The sequence below is a fragment of the Myotis daubentonii genome, chromosome 19 (genome assembly GCF_963259705.1).
Source record: "Myotis daubentonii chromosome 19, mMyoDau2.1, whole genome shotgun sequence".
NCBI classification, from domain to species: Eukaryota; Metazoa; Chordata; class Mammalia; order Chiroptera; family Vespertilionidae; genus Myotis; species Myotis daubentonii.
In genome coordinates, this window is record NC_081858.1 from 26,710,354 (window position 1) to 26,729,628 (window position 19,275).

Genomic DNA, 19,275 nt, shown 5'->3' on the forward strand with positions numbered 1-19,275 from the left:
CGACGCGCCCCCCACCCAGCCCAGCCCGACAACCGCCCGGTCCACCCAGGTGCGCCCGGACAGTGCGAAGGCTGCCAGAGGGGGGCGTGTCTCCTGACGCACTGCGGCTGCGCGAACTCCCGGGTCCCAGGCGCCGCGTCCCTCACGCACGCCGCGTCGCCTTGGAGACGTGGGCGGGGCCGGCGCAAGATCCGCTCGCCGAGGCGCGGGAAGCGCAGAGCCTGCGTGGGCCGCGCGGGCGCCGGAAATGGGTGGGCGTCCGCCGGCTCCCGCCCGGACTCGCCTGAGGAGCTACTCGCGAGGGCTTGACTTCCTCAGGTAGGAGGCCGAGTCTGAGGGACCCCCCCCCCGCTTTTTTGAGGCTCAGCCTCTCGGGGCCGCTCCCAGCGGCCGGCGCGCGCCCGTCTCTCGGAACTGGGCCGGGTGCCTCCTGAGGCAGCCTCGGCTTCCTCCCCGTCCTCCTCCTCCTCCTCGCCTAGAAGTGCAGGTGACGCCGCCCACCCCCGGGGCCTGGTGGGGAGCGGAGGAGGCGAGGGAAGAGCGCGCGGGGCGGCCCCCGGAGCCTGTCCGTGCCCAGCGCGGCGCTCGCGTCTTCTTAGCGGCGGCTGCTGGTCAGCGTCGCGGAGCCGGGACCCGGGCGCCGCCTCCTCCCGCGCGTCCCGTGCGTTGCAGGCGTGTGCCTGGCCCCGCGTCCGTGCAAGGCTCCGATTGGGGGTGTGTGTCCGTCCGTGTCCCCCTGCTGCGTAGCCGGCGAGGGGCGAGTGTAAGCACACCACAGGGGCCCCCTGAGCCCCCCGGGGCCACGTTGTGAGGGAGCCCCCCCTCAGGGCGAGGAGGGCTTCGCTTCAGCGGCTCGCGGCCCTCCGACCCCGCGTTGACCTCCGCGCAGGTGCATCGTCTTGGTGGCGTGAATGGTGCCGGACCGAGCACCTGTCCCCGCGGGGCCGCTCTCAGTGGTTCTCAACCTTCCCAACGCCGCGACCCTTTCATACAGGTCCTCATGCTGTGGTGACCCCCGGCCATAAACTTATTTTCGTTGCTACTTCATAACTGCAATGTTGCTTCTGTTATGAGTCGTCACGGAAATATCTGATGTGCGGGATGGACTTTCATTGTTCGCGACCCACAGGTTGAGAACCGCTGGTAGCTGGACGCCGTGGGCCCTTGGCTTCTGCGTGGAAATGGCCGCCCCGGTCGGCGTCGTTGTGTTGAGAAGCCGGTGATGGATGTCCCGGCCAGCGTGGCCCCGCGGGCGGAGGGCGGAGGGGTGTCCGCACCCCGGGAGGTTGCTGGTTCGGTTCCGGGCCCAGCACGTCCCTGGGTCGCGGGTTCGTCCCCTGCCGGGGTGCACGGGGAGGCAGCCAAAGGCTGTTTCTCTGTTTCTCTCTCCTGTCCTCTCTCACAAATACACCCGCTCCTTTTCGTCTTTTTTCTTGTAGTTAGAAGAGAAAATAAAAGGCTTTGACTCATGAAGAATCTGCTCACTCAGAAGAGTGTATATCAAGCCCCTGGTTGAATTTCCATTAAAAAAAAAAAAAAAGATTAAGTGGAGAATGGAGAGGAAGGTTGACTCCAGGTGAGTGATGTGACTTGACACACACACACAAAATATAACTGAAATGATGGCTCAGATAAAAGCCTGCACATATTTTGTGTGTGAAAAGAGTATATGATTTTATTTTTAAAAGTTTTGTGCTCAATTCATGCACGGAGGATGTGATAGGAAGTTTGGGTAAAGATTTTTGTTGTTGTTGTTCATTTTTTTGGTTTCTCATCCACCGTGTAGAGTATAATGCACATTTCATACCTTACGTTACAGTCAAACCCTGTCTTGAGTGTGCGGCATAGCCATCGTGAAAGTTTTGATTTTGATTCATTGCTGGAGCCAGGCCCTGCAGTGGGTGCTGGGGCCACCCCAGTGTATGGACAGCCTGGACCGTCCTCTTCCGGGCGGGACGGGGATGGGGACGGGACTCTGCCTTCGCGGGGCGTCCTGGAGAAGCAGCCTGACCCCCCGGCAGCGAGGTGGCGGGGCTGGTGAAGGTCACGCTGGCTTCCTGCAGGCCGTGCCGTGAGGGAGGTGGCGGTGGGTGTCTCAGTGTGTCCTGGTCAGATAGAGGAGGACTGGGCCGTAGCAAACGGACATTGAAGCAGGCCATGGGCTGGCCTTCGCCGCGTGCAGCCTGTCCCCCGCCCGAGGGTCGGCCGCCGGAAGGAGTTCTGTAGGGGCCACCTGGATGGTTGTAAAGGCTTTGGCCATTGAGAGGGGACTGGATTTTTCTTGCAGAAAGGGACCTGAATAAGTATGTTGGTGAATCTGGAAGAGCTGTTAGAGCAGTGGTTCTCAACCTTGGCTGCACATTAGAATCACCTGGGAATCCTTTTAAAATCCTGATTTCTGGGCCTCATCCTCCGGAAATTCTGTTTCTTTGTTACTAACCTTGTGGCCCCACTCCATAGCAAAGAAACGGAATTTCTGGAGGATGAGGCCCAGAAATCAGGATTTTAAAAGGATTCCCAGGTGATTCTAATGTGCAGCCAAGGTTGAGAACCGCTGTGTTAGAGCATCCAAAAAGCAGGAATGGCGGCGGCTCCTTCCATTATTTTCCTTGATGAATTTGATGCTTAGCAGTTGAAAGGGGCAGCCGTGTGTGTGTGTGTGTGTGTGTGTGTGTGTATGTGTGTGTGTGTGTAGATAACTTTTTGAAACTACATTAACATCCTGTTCCTTATCAAACTAGCACCCACTTGTTTCTGTGGGGCCACCCCAGTGAATGAGAGACAGCCTGGGTCCATAGACGCTTGTGGCGTAAGATGGTTCACATGCCCTCATCATTGTTTGAACACTTTACCTTATGACCTAAAAAGGTATTCCAGGCTCAGCTTGCATTTCCCTTGTTTCAGACCTGAAATCATATCTCCAAGGAGCCCTGGTTCCTTTTAGTCGGGAAGGCACTTTATAAACTGTTTAAGCTCTGTGTGTGCTCATTGTTAATGGAATATCATTGCTTCCAAGTATTTCCTGCAGGTAGAGCTCTGCCATACATTTCTTTCTTTCTTCCTCTCTTCCCCCCTCCCTCTCTTCCTTCCTTTTTTTAGAAAAGCAAGCAAGAATTTATTGACCTCAGCAAAAAACATAGCGCAGTGGAACAAGGACGGGCATAGGAGAAGCACCAGGAAAGCCTAGGGTGGGCTGCCTTAGCTCACTGGGAAGTCAGAGGCAGGTTCAAAGGGTTAGTTATCCCTGGACGAGCTGCAGCTGCCTATTGTTTGGAGCTAGGTTCAAGGAGTTAGCCCTGGATGAGCTGCAGCTGTCCATTGCTCCCCTGGCTGCAAGCCTCATGGGGTCCCTTAGCAGTGGTCGGCAAACTGCGGCCCCTTGATTGTGGCTCTTCCACAAAACACCACGTGCGGGCGCGCACCTACAGTGCGATTGAAACTTCGTGGCGACACTCAAGGGGCCAAAGAGCCGCATGTGGTTCGCGAGCCGCAGTTTGCGACCACTGCCTTAGAGGATAGGGGATACATGACAGGGGAGGGAGGGAGGAGAAAAGGGAGAAGGGAACGGTACAGGGCCGTACTCCCTGGAGGGGAGAGCACCTGCCACACATTTCTTAAAAATCACGAGTTCAGCCTTAGCCGGTTTGGCTCTGTGGATAGAGCGTCGGCCAGGGTCCGATTCTGGTCAAGGGCACGTGCCCGGGTTGTGGGCTCGATCCCCAGTGTGGGGCGTGCAGAAGGCAGCTGATTCATGATTCTCATCATTGATGTTTCTCTCTCTCTCTCCCCCCTTCCTCTCTGAAATCGATAAATATATATTAAAAACATTTTAAAAAATCATGAGTTCATCCCAATAATGTAAACTCTTAATGTTTCTAAAGCAGGATTAAAAGTCAGAAATTTAGTATTTAGTAAAAGTATGTGGTTTCGTATTGTTGTAAAAGTCACATTATCTGAAAATCATTCCTAATTGCTTTCTATATAAAAGAATGTTTCTAGTTTATAAATGGTTACTCTTAAAATGACATTAAAATGTTAGGACTCATGACTCCAAGGTGCCCTGTAGCTCTGCAGTCGATGCCTAGAGCCTGCAGGTATTTCTGTCAGAGATTGGGCTGCTTGGTGTCCTGGAAGCATAGTTATTACCTGTCTGTCTCAAAGAGTTTATTTAATTTCACTTAAACGTGTAAAGGTATTTGCAGCACATGCAGAGATAATTTGATTCTGATCCCCCTTACTCCTCAAATTTAAGGTCTTTTAGGGATGGTGCAGTTAAGAAATTTTATTCTCCAAAGATACTGTCTGACAAGAAGTCTTCTGCCTTCCCTGGGATCCGGAGTGCGATACCTCGTTCCGGCCATCCAGGGCACCACGCTCGGACCCAAAGGGGTCGGTTAAAAGAATTGCGTAACAGGTGAGCATGCGAGTGGTCACCTGCCTGCAGTGAATTTCTCATTGTTCTCCCTTCTTGGTTAAAATACAGGGACGAGCCCCGGCTGGTTTGGCTCAGTGGATAGAGTGTCGGCCTGGGGACTGAAGGGTCCTGGGTTTGATTCTGGTCAAGGGCACATGCCTGGATTGTGGGCTTGGTCCCCAGTGGGAGGCGTGCAGAAAGCAGCTGATCAATGATTCTCATCATTGATGTTTCAATCTCTCTCTCCCTCTTCCTCTCTGTAAATATAAATTTGAGTAAAAAAAAATTGAGGAACGATTCTTATTCTCCTATCTCATTTAGTTGGACACCTTCATGCCTGCTTTTCATGGCAGAATGTTCAGAAGAAGAAATATTTAGGACTCAGCTGACATAAAACCTGTCATTGCGTGTTTTCATTCACGTTCTCTAGTTAGTACCCACAATGTGTAAGCTATAAAAAAAAGTCTAAACATGGTCCAAGAAAAATGATTATTTTCTGTTCCTCTTGATTAGTGCCATCAAAGGCATCCATCCATTTCTGCATTCAGTAAAATGTACCAGTTGCCTCTTGCACGCTCCCCACTTTGCCAGTGTTATGTAGATGTTGAGCAATACGAGGCGAAGAAGGCATTCCTCGTCCCTTGACGGAAGTTTAAGAGCAGGGATGCTTGATAGACTGTTAAATAAGTCACAACAACAGAGTGTGGTAAGTGCAGTGAAAGGAGAGGATGTGGTACCAGAGATAGGTTCATGTGTTAGGGGCAGCCATGCTAGTGTAGTCGGGTGACTTCCTGCAGGAAGCGGAGTTTAAGCCAACTCCTGAAGGATGGTGTAAGAATCCGCCAGGTAAAGGGCAGGAGGAAGAAAAACATTCCCAACTAAACCTGGAGGTTAACAGCCAAGAAAAGTCAACTTTTTGTGTGTGTGCTAGGTACTGGGGATACTGTAAGGCCCAGTCCCTGCTCTCAGGAGCTCATGGCAGAGGGAACAAGAGGCACCCTGCAAATCCATGACCGTGATTTGGTGGCATAATGTTCCAGAATAGAATAAAGTGCTGAGAGCACAGAGCATTCACCCTGTTTGGGCTGAGGAAGGTCCAATAAGGGTTCACATAGGAGCAGGCATTGAAGATGAGCCTTGATGGGTAGGTGGGCATTTGCCAGGCATTTTAGGAAGGAGGAATAATACAAACAAAAGCATTATCATGTACTTCCTTTTCCTCAACTCCGAAGTCTTTAAATATATATATACACATATATATATTTTGAAGAGGAAGGAGAGGGAGGGAGAGCTAGAAACATCAGTGATAAGAGAGAGTCATGGATCAGCTGCCTCCTGCACATCTAACTCATTGAGGATCGAGCCCCATTGGGAATCAAACCGTGACCTCCTGGTTCAAAGGTCGACACTCAACCACTAAGTCACACTGGCTGGGCTGAAGTCTTCATTGACAAAATACTTTAAACAAAGTATTTTTTTTAAAAATCTGCTTGATTTTAGCTTTATAAATCTGTCCCATTGTATGCTGTTTGATGCAAGATTAGCTATGATTCACCTTTTGACTCACACTAGCATTTCTCTCCCTCTGGGGCCTTAAAGTTTCCCTCTCCTTTCCAGAAAAACTGATGAAATAGGCCAAATGGAATTTTAAAATGTGCATGTCCTTTCTTTTCATCTTTCAGATGTGTGGCCAGGAAGTTCTTGTATTTGTGGATTCGAAAAACTTTCGGAAGAGTATTTCCCTCTAAAGCCAGGTAGTATTAGCTCGGAACACCGAGCTTCCTGCCGCATTCATTCTGGGCTTCTGTTTTTATATTAAGCCCACATGTAACGTTTATTATGGCATGTGTAACATTCCTTCCCCGCCCTCCTTCGGCCTCCAGCAGGCATATAATAAAGTGATAATTTAATACATATTAGTTTGACTGAGTGAGTGTACGAAGGAATCAGAAAGGAAACCAGGACAGCTAATAGCCTCTGGGAAAAAAGGTATTTGCCCAGAGTAAGTGAGCCCTTTGAAGGGCAAGATGAACACATTGACTTGTTCTACGGAAAACGTTGGCATTGGCAATGGGAATGAAATTTTAGTCAAGAGAAAGTCCCTCTGCCATAGCTTCACTTGGTATAATCCACCGCTCACTGCTCTGTGTTTTGGTTGATAGTTTTAGCTGCCACGTCCAGAGTGGGTGGCAAGGGGGCGCCCCCGGGGTCAGGGACACTGTGCGGCAGGTAGTGGGGATGGAGAGGAGGGGCCAGTGTAGGGCATTTTTTAGAGGGAGAATTGGCAACCATTGAGAATGTAAGCGTTTTTTAAAAAACAAATGTTACAGGTTCTCGCCTCCTTCCCTCTCTCCCGTTGTACTTTTCTGAGCCTGGCTTTCCCAGCCTGGAACATTTCCCAAGGCCTCTTGGTTCAAGGTCTCTCAAGCAGCTTTGTCCTGTGTGTGCTCTCTGAAACCTTTCCTTTGAATACCTTGTGGCGCCTTACTGTTCCCATCTCCTTGTGCCCAGCAATGCTCCCAGTGTGGCAGCAGCCCATCCCAGTTGCAGGGGTTAGGGGTCGCTCACCTCAGCTCTCCCTTCTGCGCCGTGGCCCTGTCCTTCTTCACTGCCTTGGCAGCTCTTTAGTGCCCTCAAATAATTTTTTTGATCTGCTTTTCTTGTTCTCAGTAGGAGAATTAATCTGAATTATCTAGTTTGCCATTATCAGAAATCTCTTGTTTTTGTTATTTTTTTAATTCATGTTGGCTTAGAAGTTATATATTCTTTTTTCTTTTAAGGACTGTCCTGAAGCTATAGCTGGTGTTGCTCAGTGGATAGAGCATCGGCCTGCAGACTGAAGGGTCTCAGGTTTGATTCTGGTCAAGGGCACATGCCCAGGTTGTGGACTCGATCCCCAATGGCGGGGAGAAGGGGCGTGCAGGAGGCAGCTGATCAATGATTCTAATCATTGATGTTTCTATCTCTCCCTCTCCCTTCCTCTCTGAAATCAATAAAAATTTAAAAAAGAAAAATAAATAAAATCAGTTCTTTAAAAAAAAAAGAATATAAAGTAGTTCCCCTAATTTGTGAAAGTTTCGCTTTTTGCAGTTTGTTGCCTGTGGTCAACTGAGATCCGAAAATATTAAATGGAAAATTTCAGAGATCAATTTATAAGTTTTAAATTGCACGCCATTCTGAGTAACATGATGAAACCTCGTACTGTCCAGCCCAGAAAGTGAATCATCCCTTTATCCCGAGTATCCATCAGATACACGTTGCCCGCCCTGTTAGTCACTTAGTGGCCATCTCAGTTATCAGATCAACTGCTGTGGTATCACAGTGCTCATGTTCAACTTACCCTTATTTTACTTAATAATGGCCCCCAAGTGATGCTGGCAATTTGGATATGCCAAAGAGAAGCCACAGTGCTTCCTTTACGTGAAAAGGTAGAAGTTATTGAGTTAATAAGGAAAAAAAACCCAAGAAAGTATGCTGAGGTTGCTAAGATGTAGGGTAAGAATGAATCTTCTATCCATGAACTTGTGAAGAAGGAAGAAGAAATTGGTACTAGTTTGCTGAGAGAGAGGGAGAGATCCCATTCACATAACTTTTAAAAATATATATATTTTTTACTGATTTCAGAGAGGAAGGGAGAGGGGGAGAGAGGGTTACTGATTGGCTGCCTCCTGCATGCCCCACACAGAATCAAGCCCCCAACCCAGGCATGTGCCCTGACCAGGAATCGAACCGTGACCTCCAGTTCATAGGTCGATGCTCAACCATGAGCCACGCCGGCTGGGCCACATAACTTTTATTACATTCCTCACATGCCACCTCATTGCTCCTTTTTTGTCTGTACAAATGTTAATACCGTGCAGGTCTTTTGACTGTGAGTCGTTTGCCCTCTCCTGCTTGCATTTTGGATTCATGAGGATATCTCGTCACTTAGTTTTGTTGTAATTGACACATGAGTTTTTGGTTTTGGTACCTGGCTGCTCTGTGTGTTTTATGGGGATTCAGAGATTGAAAAACGTTGCCACCTTCCCCATCTTCCCCAAATCCTCTTCCTACTTAATTTTATTTAACTTAAATTTGACCCATATTTAACTGGAAATCTCTTTTCAAATAATGTCAACTTATATTCCAAGTGTTTGGGAAATGCTGATTGTTTTAGTTAGGAATGCGTTTGACTGGAGAAAGTCTGGCAGTGACTTAAACTGGGATTTACTTTTTTCAGACGCAGTCTGGAGGTTGGTATTGGTTCAGCTGTTCAGTGATGCCATCGAAGACACAGGCTTCTAGTACCTTTCTAGTTCACCATCCTTAGCGTGTTGGCCCTTTGTCCTCAGAGGTGACACTGCATAATTGCAAGGTGACCGATCCAGCTGTACCCAGGAAGGAGGGGGAAGGTGCTATCAGCTCCACCTGTCTCTATCGGGAAGCACAGTGCTCCTGGAAGCCCCAGCTGCATTCTGCTCGGCCTCCTTGGTCAGTGTGTCACTGGCCACCTGAGGGTACAGAGGAGGCTGCCTCTGTAACATGCCCATGAGGAAGTGCAGAGTCTTGGTGTTGGGTTAGCCATTGACTGGTGTTTGTCACACTGCTTTCTCTCTCTACTTTTTCTGCTCTTTAGTGGTGGCCGGGTATAGGGGAAAGAATACTGGACGGGAGTTTAGGAGACCTGAGTTTTGGTTGTAACCCAGATCGGAGCTAATTGTTTGATCTGGGGATAAGTTACGGCTTTGGGCATCTACCGGAATTAGTTCTGATACGGTGTTTTCATTGATTAGAAATTTGTGATGGAGTGGTGGTTTTCAACTTGCAGTCTTTTTATTTTTACTTTATTTTAGAGAGGGAGAGAGAGATAGAAACATCAATGATGAGAGAATCATTGATCAGCTGCCTCCTGCATGCCCCTGGCAACCCGGGCATGTGCCCTGACCCAGAGTGGAACTGTGACCTCCTGGTTAATAGATCAGTGCTCAAACACTGAGCCACGCTGGCCAGTGTGCAATCTTTTTTTAGGTCAAGGAGGTTGTTACTTTGGGGAGGTTTGGGCATATTGATTTTTCTTTTTCTTTTTTTTTTGTCTCTTCATTGAATTACCTATTTCTCACATTTAGGAATATTAGAGGGGAATGACATATCAGAAACTATAGAATATAGCCATTAAAGAACGCTTTAATTTTTATAAACTGGAATTGTTTTCTCATTAATAAACTAAACCAAAATGATCACTGAATTAGTAGGGCAAAAATAATACAGTAAGTATCCATATATAAGGCAGTCTTAGATCTGAAGTAGTCCCCTATTTTTCTGAAGAGAAGATCTGAGCAAAATTTGTCTAACTTGGGAAGTAGATAAAACAGGCGTGTCCATTTATTATTAATCAGTGTTTCTTCCTCATTCGTAGCTAGTGTCCTTGTTTCCGGGTTTAGAAGCAGCAGAAGAGACCTCCGCTATATTTACCTGGTGCCAGCATCTGTCCCATGTAGCCTGCCTTCCCAGCTGGTGGGCAGATGAACTGTCCGTGCTCTCATTTGTGGCAAAATCCTTGACTTTTGCATGATATTCCCCTTGTGCCTACTCAAGGCCATCAATGTAGCAAGGGTTGTTTTTTCTTTTCTTCTTTTTTTTGCATCGTCAATTTTTCCCTCTTTAATGGGTCAAATTCAGTCATTTTTCCCACTCTGGGGAAAAAAAAATCTTTTTGCCTCAACTTCCTCCTGTAGCTAGGATTCCATCACTTGGATTCCCTTTACATCAAATCAGGTCCTTACCTGAGGATATGTTTATCGATTTTAAAGAGAGAGGAAGGGGGAGAGGGGAGAAAGAGAGAGAAACATTGATTATTGCCTTCCTCACCCCCCTACCCCCCCAGTGGGGAGATCGAACCCAAAACTTGGGTATGTGCCCTGCCTGGGAATTGAACATGTGACCTTTTGGTATACAGGACAATGCTCCAACCAACTGAGTTATACTGTCCAGGGCTCAAGAATATTTTTTAGTCTGGTTCATGAAAAAAATTGAGAATAATTCTCAATTCAATATGGTATTTGAAAAGTCAGATTTTTATTTTACTTTAATGCCTTTAGTTGGTAAGATCTATAGTATACGGTTTTGATCTGAAAAAGTTAAATGTCTACTTTTAATCTATGTTGGTGTTAATCAAATAATTAGCCACACTTTACTACGCGAAAGCAATGGTAAAATGAAACTGTGACTTGGGACTAGAGATCAGCTTTAATATCCTCATGTCCCCCTGATTTTTCCCGTTGCCCTAGGTGTTACTATAAGCAAAGGGTGCTCCGGAAGGTCTTTGAAGAATGGAAAGGAGAGTGGTGGGTTTCCCAGCGAGAGTGGAAGCTCTGTGTTCGAGCAGACTGTTACTACAGGTCAGATTTCATTTATGTGACTTCAAGTTTAGTGATGCACATTATCAGGTAACTAGGGGCCCGGTGCACGAAATTCGTGCACTGGGTGTGTGTGTGTGGGGGGGGGGGGGGGAGTGTCCCTCAGCCCAGCCTGCCCCCTCTCACATACTGGGAGCCCTCAGGTGTTGACCCCCATCACCCTCCAATCGCATGATCGGCCCCTTGCCCAGGCCTGACGCCTCGGCCAGAGGCGTAGACCCCCATCACCCTCCGATTGCCTGATCGGCCCCTTGCCCAGGCCTGATGCCTCCGCCAGAGGTGTCAGGCTTGGACAGGGGACCCCCATCTCCCCCTGATCACTGGCTCTGGCCCCCACCCAGGCCTGAGGCCTCTGGCCCAGGAATCATGCCTGGGCAGGGGACCCCCATCTCCCTCTGATCGCTGGCTCCACCCCCCGCCCAAGCCTGATGCCTCTGACCCAGGCTTCAGGCCTGGGCAAGGGGACCATCATATTCCCCCAATCCCCGGCTCCGCCCCCCACCCAGGCCTGATGCCTCGGCCAGAGGAGTTGACCCTCATCACCCTCCGATCACCAATCACCGGATCGGCCCCTTGACCAGGCCTGAGGCCTCCGGCAGAGGTGTCAGTCCTGGGCAGGGGACCCCCAGTTCCCCGCCGTTGCAGGCTCCACCCCTGCCCAGGCCTAACGCCTCTGGCTGAGGCGTCCGGCTCGGGCAGCGGGAACCCGCAGCTGCAGCGGCCCCGTGATCGTGGGCTTCGCTTTAGGCCCAGGCAAGGGACCCCTAGCTCCTGGGACTGCCAGCTTCGACCGTGCCCAGCTCCCATCGCTGGCTCCACCCCTACTTCCTGCTATCACTGGCCAGGGCGGCAAAGGCACCTGATTCTCCGATCATGGCTGGGGGGCAGGGCAAAGGCGGCCCCAGGGCCACCTTTGCCCTGCCCCCCAGCTCTTAGCTCCCCCCTGGGTTTCCGATCACTGTCAGTGGCAGGGTGCTTCTTCCTGCTTTCCCTTTCGCCTCCCTGCATTGTGCCTACATATGCAAATTAGCCGCCATCTTGTTGGCAGTTAACTGCCAATCTTAGTTGGCAGTTAATTTGCATATAGCCCTGATTAGCCAATGAAAAGGGTATCGTCGTACGCCAATTACCATTTTTCTCTTTTATTAGATAGGATTCCTTGGCATGTTTATGGTCAAACAGAGACACGTTCTGAATCGTTGTTTTAGAATCCGCAACATCAGAATCCTACGTTAAACCCAAGCACACATGCACGTTAGTGCGCATGCATGAGAGCCACTCCTCTAATTCAAATAACCATTATGTGCTGGTCATGCTAGTGATTTGAATAAGGTTTTCTGCTTGGCTTTCACTTATTTATAATTTCTTATTCTGAGAATATTCTGTTCTTTAACGTAAGTTGTTTTAATTTATACTGATTATAGGAGAAAATATATGCCCAATAAATCTGACACATTGTGTGTTTAAAATGGTGTTTACTCTCGCCCTCAGGCCCTTGCTTACATGACCCAAAAAAGAAGGAACAATGGCCATTACCAAAAGGCCGTGGCCATGTGCAGGCATGCCACCTGCACCCGATGCGTGCCCACGGGCAAGGAGTTGTCCTTTGAAACATAGTGCAGGCCCTTGCCATTAGGGACATTTCTGAAGCAAGTGTCTTCCCTGCCTATGTGCTTCCCAAGCTGCATGTGAAAGTACACGACTGTGTGAGCTGTGCCTTCACAGAGAGGTGGTCAGGAATCGTTCTCGTGAGGCCCAGAAGGACCAGCCCCCCCCCCGGAACCACCTCGATTCAGACCTGTGGGTGCTGCCCCACCACCTCCACCAAAGCCCACGAAGGAGCTAAGTCCTTAAGGACTGAAGTTCTCTGGGGGGGAAAAGTCACTTTATTTAGGTTCTTTGGGGTAGGGGTTCTGATTTACATATTTTTGATAAAATAGATGTATTGAATAATTCTTAAAAGCTGGTATAGTATGAAAAATCAAGTCTAAGGAAATGGGGTAGTGAAAATATGGAGGGACTGGCAGTTTGAATGTGTTCAGTGTATGTACTGAGAAGGAAAAGAAAGAAAATGTCATTGACCAAGTTTTAGTGCAGAGGAGAAGTAATGTTTTACATACTGTGGATATTAAGGTTTGGCTCAGTGGATAGAGCGTTGGCTTGCAGACTGAAGGGTCCAGGGTTCGATTCCGGTCAAGGGCACATGCCCTGGTCGCGGGCTCAGTTCCCAGTAGGGAGCATGCATGAGGTAGCCGATCAATGATTCTCTCTCATCATTGATGTTTCTATCTTGCCCTCTCCTTCTCTGAAATCAATAAAAATATATTTTAAAAAATATTTTAAGAAAGATGACTAAAATATGCCTATCATTCCAAATATGGCTTTGTAGCTGCTGAAGGTGAAGTTATTCTTGGAAAAATTGGGCTTTTTTTTCTTCAGTGACACCGTAAGGTGTGGAGAGCAACATTCTTTCAAGGAGAGTAGATTTCACTGTGATCAGAGGCAATGAAAGTTTAGCTTAGGATGAAGATATGGCTTTTTTTTTTTTGTATCGGAAATGTCCATGGTGATTTCTCCTGAGAACAGACCAAGCCTATCAATGAGGAATTGTTTGTTATAAAGAAATGCCATTTGCTCTTTTGGCTCCTCAGGTATTACTTGTACAGCCTGATGTTCCAGACCTGGAGGACCTACGTGCACCAGCAGCAAAGCATGAGGAACAAGTACACGAGAGCCGAGAACTACGGTGAGAAACGGAAGTGCACGTATAAAGGAAATGCCCAGATTGGCTTTTATTTTCCTTTATTAAGACTTTACTTTTTGGGAGCAATACCTTCTGCCCCTACACATTCATGGTTTCCCCCTTTTGCCAATATTTTCTCCCACCTGGGGCTTGTCTTTTCATCCTCTTAACACTATCTTTTGCAGAACAAAAGCTTTTAATTTTGATGAAGTCCAATTTATCAATTTTTCTTTTGTTAAACAAGTTATTCCTGGCATGTGACATTGTTTCAGACCGTGTCCATAGACCTCAGGGAGTGTTCACTCTTTCACTGTCAGATGAAAAGTCTGCAGGCACTTGTAGGCCTGAGGTAGGAATGGTCCTCAAATTGTCATCAGACTCTTGGTAGAGATGATGAATGCAGATTCCCGGGATTTCCATGCTCAGAACATAACAGCTTGCATTTATTGGAGACACTTTTCATAGATAATCTCATTTACTCTTTGCAAACATAGCTCTAAGGAGGCATCATTTAATAGATAAGGTTACTTACCTAATTATGCAAGGTTACTTACCTAATAAATGACAAGGTCCAGTATTCAGACCTGGCCTCTTACCCAACTCTAAACCATAGCACCATGCTGTTGACCTTGTTGCTGAGGGTGTGTGGATTCCTGAGGCCTACGGTGGGCTCGAGGAAGCTACATGTTAAATTTGTCTTCATATTTTGAGTTGACTTTTCAACAACTATGAAATATAAAGTATAGCTCTAGTCCTATTGACCACATTTTAGAGAATATTTTGAAAATGCTTTTTATAATTTTATTTTCTCCTTTGTACGCTAAAAAGAAAAGAAGTTTATTAGTGATAACTTTCATAATAAAGATGGAATTTACCACGAAGGGAAACCTGTTGACCTTTGCACCTTCATATCTACTAACTTCTCTTTCCTCCAGGATCATTACCGGTCTGTCTTCCTTTGTTTCCCAAGCAGATAGAGATAGTAGCCTTTTCTTTTGTCTTGCTTATGCTACTTTAAAATTGTTTCAGACAGCAAGATTTATAACATGATTTCTTACTCTTTAAACTTCATATTATGGGAAATTTTAAATCTCTACAAAATTGAAAGATGGAATAAGGAACCTCTATGTACATACACCTACCCGGCTTCAACAATTATCAACTCACACCAGTCTCACCTCTCTACTTCCTGTGTCATTCACATCATTTCATCTGTAAATGGTACATAACATCTCTAAAAAATAAAGGGCTTTTAAAATAAAGTGTTTCTGAGCAGGGAAGTGTATTGATTTTTCTTTAAATGTTTTGTAACTGTCATCACTTCTATAACCATTCTTCACATCCTCTTGCATCTTTATTCATTTTGTGGAACTTCACGACTTTTCCAGCAGGGGGCAATTGAAGCCTGGAGGAATTTAGACATTCAGAGGCGGGAGAAGTACAGAATCCCATGAGTTTTACCATAACCCAGACTAACCCATCTACCCCACCCTCTTTTTGAAAATCTCTTTGGTGCATCTAGATGCAAAGCAAAAGATGCGACGGGCCTGGAAGTCCTGGTTGATCTACGTGGTTTTTCGAAGAACCAAATTTCAGATGCAGACCACCGCCCTGGAGTTTAGGCAGCGGAGCATTTTGTGGTGAGTGCACTCAGATGCCCTGCGGTTCAGTAATGATCATTTTATCGCTGGGAAGCAGCATAAAAACCCACCTTAAAACAGTTTTGAACATAATTGATACCTAATAAATATTAACAAGTTGTTCAACTATAAGATCACTGGTTTCTGCATAATTCTAACACTAATTGATTATGTGCAATGTTCTAAACCCTGTATTAAGTATGTGTGTATATTAATTTTTTTAAAGTAAAGTGTCTCGTTTAATCCTCACCATAAACTGTAAAAGAAGTTTTCTTGTACAGATTAAGATATACAGTAAGTTCAGAAAGGTTGAGTAACTTACTCGAGCTCATGTAAGTTGTAAACGCATTTTTCTGATGCCAAACCCGTGCTCCTACCTGGGCACTGTATGTAGGATGGATAAGGGCAGAGGCTTTCCAGCGAGACTGGATTGGGTTCACATCCCTCTCCCAACATGTATCATTGGGTCATTTCACCTCTCCAAGTCTCACTTTTTTCATCTGTGAAATAGGCACATCATTAAGTATCTTTCAAGGTTGTCATGGAGACACTTTCAAGATAATATTTGTAAAGTATTTTAACATAGGATGGACATACAGAAAGTTATTTAAAATAAAAAATAATTTTGAAATGATTTAAAATTTATTCAGCAAATATTGTAAGATTCTTAAGTATGTAATTCTACTAGAGTCTATAATGGTTATTTTTACATGATTTTATTTACTCAGTGTATATTTATTGAGAGCTTAAAATGTTCCTGGTATAATATTGGGTGCTGGGGCTGCATTCAGGGAACTTATAATTCCCTGAGTGCTCTAAAAGATAACTCATAATGTAAGATAGCTTGAGATTTTGAAGTGCGTGACGCAGCTAGCATGGCCTAGGTTAGGAGGAAAGAGATTTTGGTGGGTGGAGTGACCAGGCAGATTGTGTGTTTCTGTAAAGCAGAGGCTGCTAACTCTCACATCCTCATTACTGTTTTTAGAAAATAAGCAGAAGAGAAATGAGACTGGAATGAAACCTGGCCCGGACAGTAGGAAAGAAAGGGATCCATCAGGACTAGAAATCTAAAAGCTACTTTTATTTGCAGGTTATTCTGTGAACTCTCCTGTTTTTTTAAATCTTGGCAATGATTTATTATATATTCTTAAATATTTGCGTAAGCCATACAGAGCACGTTGTCTAAGGCTGGATCTGACCATAGAACCATCAGTTTCCAAACCTGACTTGGTAGCTTTAGGACTGTCTCGATTGACGTTTTTAACAGTGACTCTAACATACCCATCTGCACATGGTGCCAAGAGGCAGAGGGACGAGCTGAGAGTCTGAGGCCCAGCCCTCACTCCCCTTCTCTTTCCTGCATGACTTTTTTCTGACTGGTTCCATCTTCAATGTGCTCTTCGGCAGGGCGTGGTGGAGCGAGTGGAGGCGGCAGCTGGGACAGGTCCGGGTGGGACGTGCTCTCTGTGCCTCAGCTGTGACGCACAGGGCCCTGAGCCTCAAGCTGCAGGTGAGTCCTTTGTCCAAGTTGTGAAGCCCCACACCCAGAGGGTGATGCTTGGAATATGGAAATGCTCGGTGAATGCTAGCCATCCACTCCTCCTCCTCACCTTACTGTATAGCTCTAAGTCTCCATCTAGGGAAGGGGATCTTCTTTATTCTTGTTCTTTTTAAAAATTGTCCTGGCTGTATCAGGGAGCTCACATTGTGAGTTATGTAAATGTCTAACCACTATGGGGTACACCTGAAACTAATAAATTATTGAATGTCACTGTAATTTAAAGAAAAAGAAGTTCAGCCTTGGCCAGGTGTCTCGGTTGGAGTATTGTCCCATACACCTGAAGGTTGTGGGTTCGATCCCCAGTTGGGGCACATGTGTGAGGCAACCAATCTATATTTCTTTCTCACATCCATGTTTCTCTCTCTCCCCCTCCCTTCCTCTCTCTCTGGAATCAATGAAAAACACATCCTCAGGTTAGGATTTTTAAAAAAAGTGCAGTAACAAACAAAAACTTTAAAAAAGGCAATAAAAACAAGAAGCTCTGAGCTAAATTTAAGAGTCAGCTCCAATATACTCATCATGTCTGATAGGAAACTTGCACCACGATGCTGTATAATTAATATATGTTGAATATGATCTCAAATTGTTTCATGCTTTCAGAAGTCCACATGGAAAGAAAACACTTCATGGGGTCAACTTTGTACATGGTTGGTTGGTACTGCTTATGGAAGGGTTCATATAAACACTCTCTTCTCTTTGACACTATCTTTCCTCTTCCCTGGCCTATTCTGTAATATTCTGTTCTTCCTACCCCTACTAATACATATGCAACAAAAAAGGGAAAGAGGGAGTATTTATGTCCCCAAATTGTATCCACTTAATAAGGACTAAGAAATCATGATGTGAAATAAATGTGGTAAAAATTTTTTTAAAAAAAGAGTCAGCTCCAAGCAGCCAAGTGGGCCCAGAGCCCTCGCACCTCGTGTTCTCTTCTGCCCACTCCCACGTTCCAACCGAAGCTTGTCTCTCTCCACATACTTTCTGAGGACTTACCAGCCATTGTAGACGTATTGACCACTGGCGGCAATGTTGGCTGCTACCTCTGGGTAGATAGTGTCAGAATTGAGTTGAATTCCTGGACACCCTCGTGGTGTCCAAGAATTGCTTGTTGGTGTGTGTCTAGGAGGGGGCTTTCTCTATACCCCTCGCCCACCCCACTTTAGAATGGGGCCTAGGGACCCAATTGAGAGGGAGGGAGAAGGAAGGGTCAGGTAGATCATGAGGTGACAAGGAGGCAGATTGTAGGGCTTTGTAGGCTGTGCCCTTCAAAGGCTTTGGCTCTTATTCCGTGTGTGTGTGTGTGTGTGTGTGTGTGTGTGTGGCTATTGGCTTTGAGTGGGTCCTCTTCATAGGACCCTCTGGTTCATTACTGCTGCCTTTTGAGGAAGAAAGGAAGGGAGAGAAACTAGAGACAGTGTGTTTGCTTATATTTTCAAGAAAAACAATGGAAAAATAAACCCCCAAAGGTAAATCAGAAAGGAAGATAATCCCTAGGGTTTTAAGACACTGAAGCAAACATACCAAGTTTGTAGCAGTGACTACACAGAGAAAATCATTACTTCAGGGACTTCAAAATACAACATTGGGACTGTTCCTCCCTGGTGGGATGTAGGCTAAGGACACAGGACTGCTCAGAAATCTAAAACTGTATCCAGCAGTCTTACTGTTAGTAGCAGCTTTGGAATTAGGTTGAAATGATTATAGCTACATTGTAAGACAAAGCAGATAACCATGGCAGTATCATTAGGAGTCACAATTTATAGGGTAAAAGAAAAAACAAGAGCCCTGTAAATCTGAAACTGGAACTGTAAATATCAATATGGACTCCAAAATTTTTTTACCTAAAAAATCTACTTATTGAAAAGTCTTAGAAGCAGTGGCAATAACACAGCATTTGGCATCCTGAGAGCCCAAGTTGTGGTCTCTGCTATTTCCCACTGAAAGGAACTGAGGGTGTGTGTGTGTGTTGAGAAATGGCTGATTTCAGATCTAGAGCTGAAAATAGACATCATAAGCCTAAGGAAGTGATTTTCAATGTTTTTCATCTCCTGGCACGTAAACTAATTACTAAAATTCTGCAGTATACCAAAAATATATATTTTTGCCAATCTAACAAAAAGTAAGTATAATTCTGATTGACTTAACAAAAACTAATAATAGTAATCACCTACTGTTTTTGCTCCACAATGACTTTTTTAAAAAATTTTTAAAGAGTTGATTTGAGGCCCTGGCTGGGTAGCTCAGTTGGTTAGAGCATTATCCCAGTATGCTAAGGTTGTGGGTTCGATCTCTGATCAGGGCACATACAAGAAGCAACCAATGAATGCATAAATAAGATGAACAAACGGATCGCTATTTCTCTCTCTTTCTAAAAATCAATTGGAAAAAAAAAAGGAGTTGATTTGAGTGTATTTGAGCCAAACAGACTACATGCCAGGGAAGCAAGATTTCAGATGCTCCCCAAAGTGACTTTTTACCAAAATATCAGGTGCCCATACTTGTATATAAGGATTTCTGGTACC

The 19,275-nt window shown here is 45.9% G+C and overlaps 1 protein-coding gene across 1 annotated transcript in view; it reads left to right on the forward strand.

The window, feature by feature from the left end:
• The first annotated feature begins 1,468 nt into the window (after window positions 1–1,468).
• Window positions 1,469–19,275, forward strand: part of SFI1 (SFI1 centrin binding protein) — a 41,932-nt gene continuing 24,125 nt past the window's right edge. Inside the window, 9 exon segments of the mRNA XM_059676574.1 lie at window positions 1,469–1,492; window positions 1,495–1,524; window positions 1,527–1,576; window positions 4,253–4,414; window positions 6,097–6,168; window positions 10,681–10,791; window positions 13,461–13,555; window positions 15,075–15,192; window positions 16,600–16,702. Of these exon segments, the coding sequence (XP_059532557.1) occupies window positions 1,469–1,492; window positions 1,495–1,524; window positions 1,527–1,576; window positions 4,253–4,414; window positions 6,097–6,168; window positions 10,681–10,791; window positions 13,461–13,555; window positions 15,075–15,192; window positions 16,600–16,702 (765 nt within the window).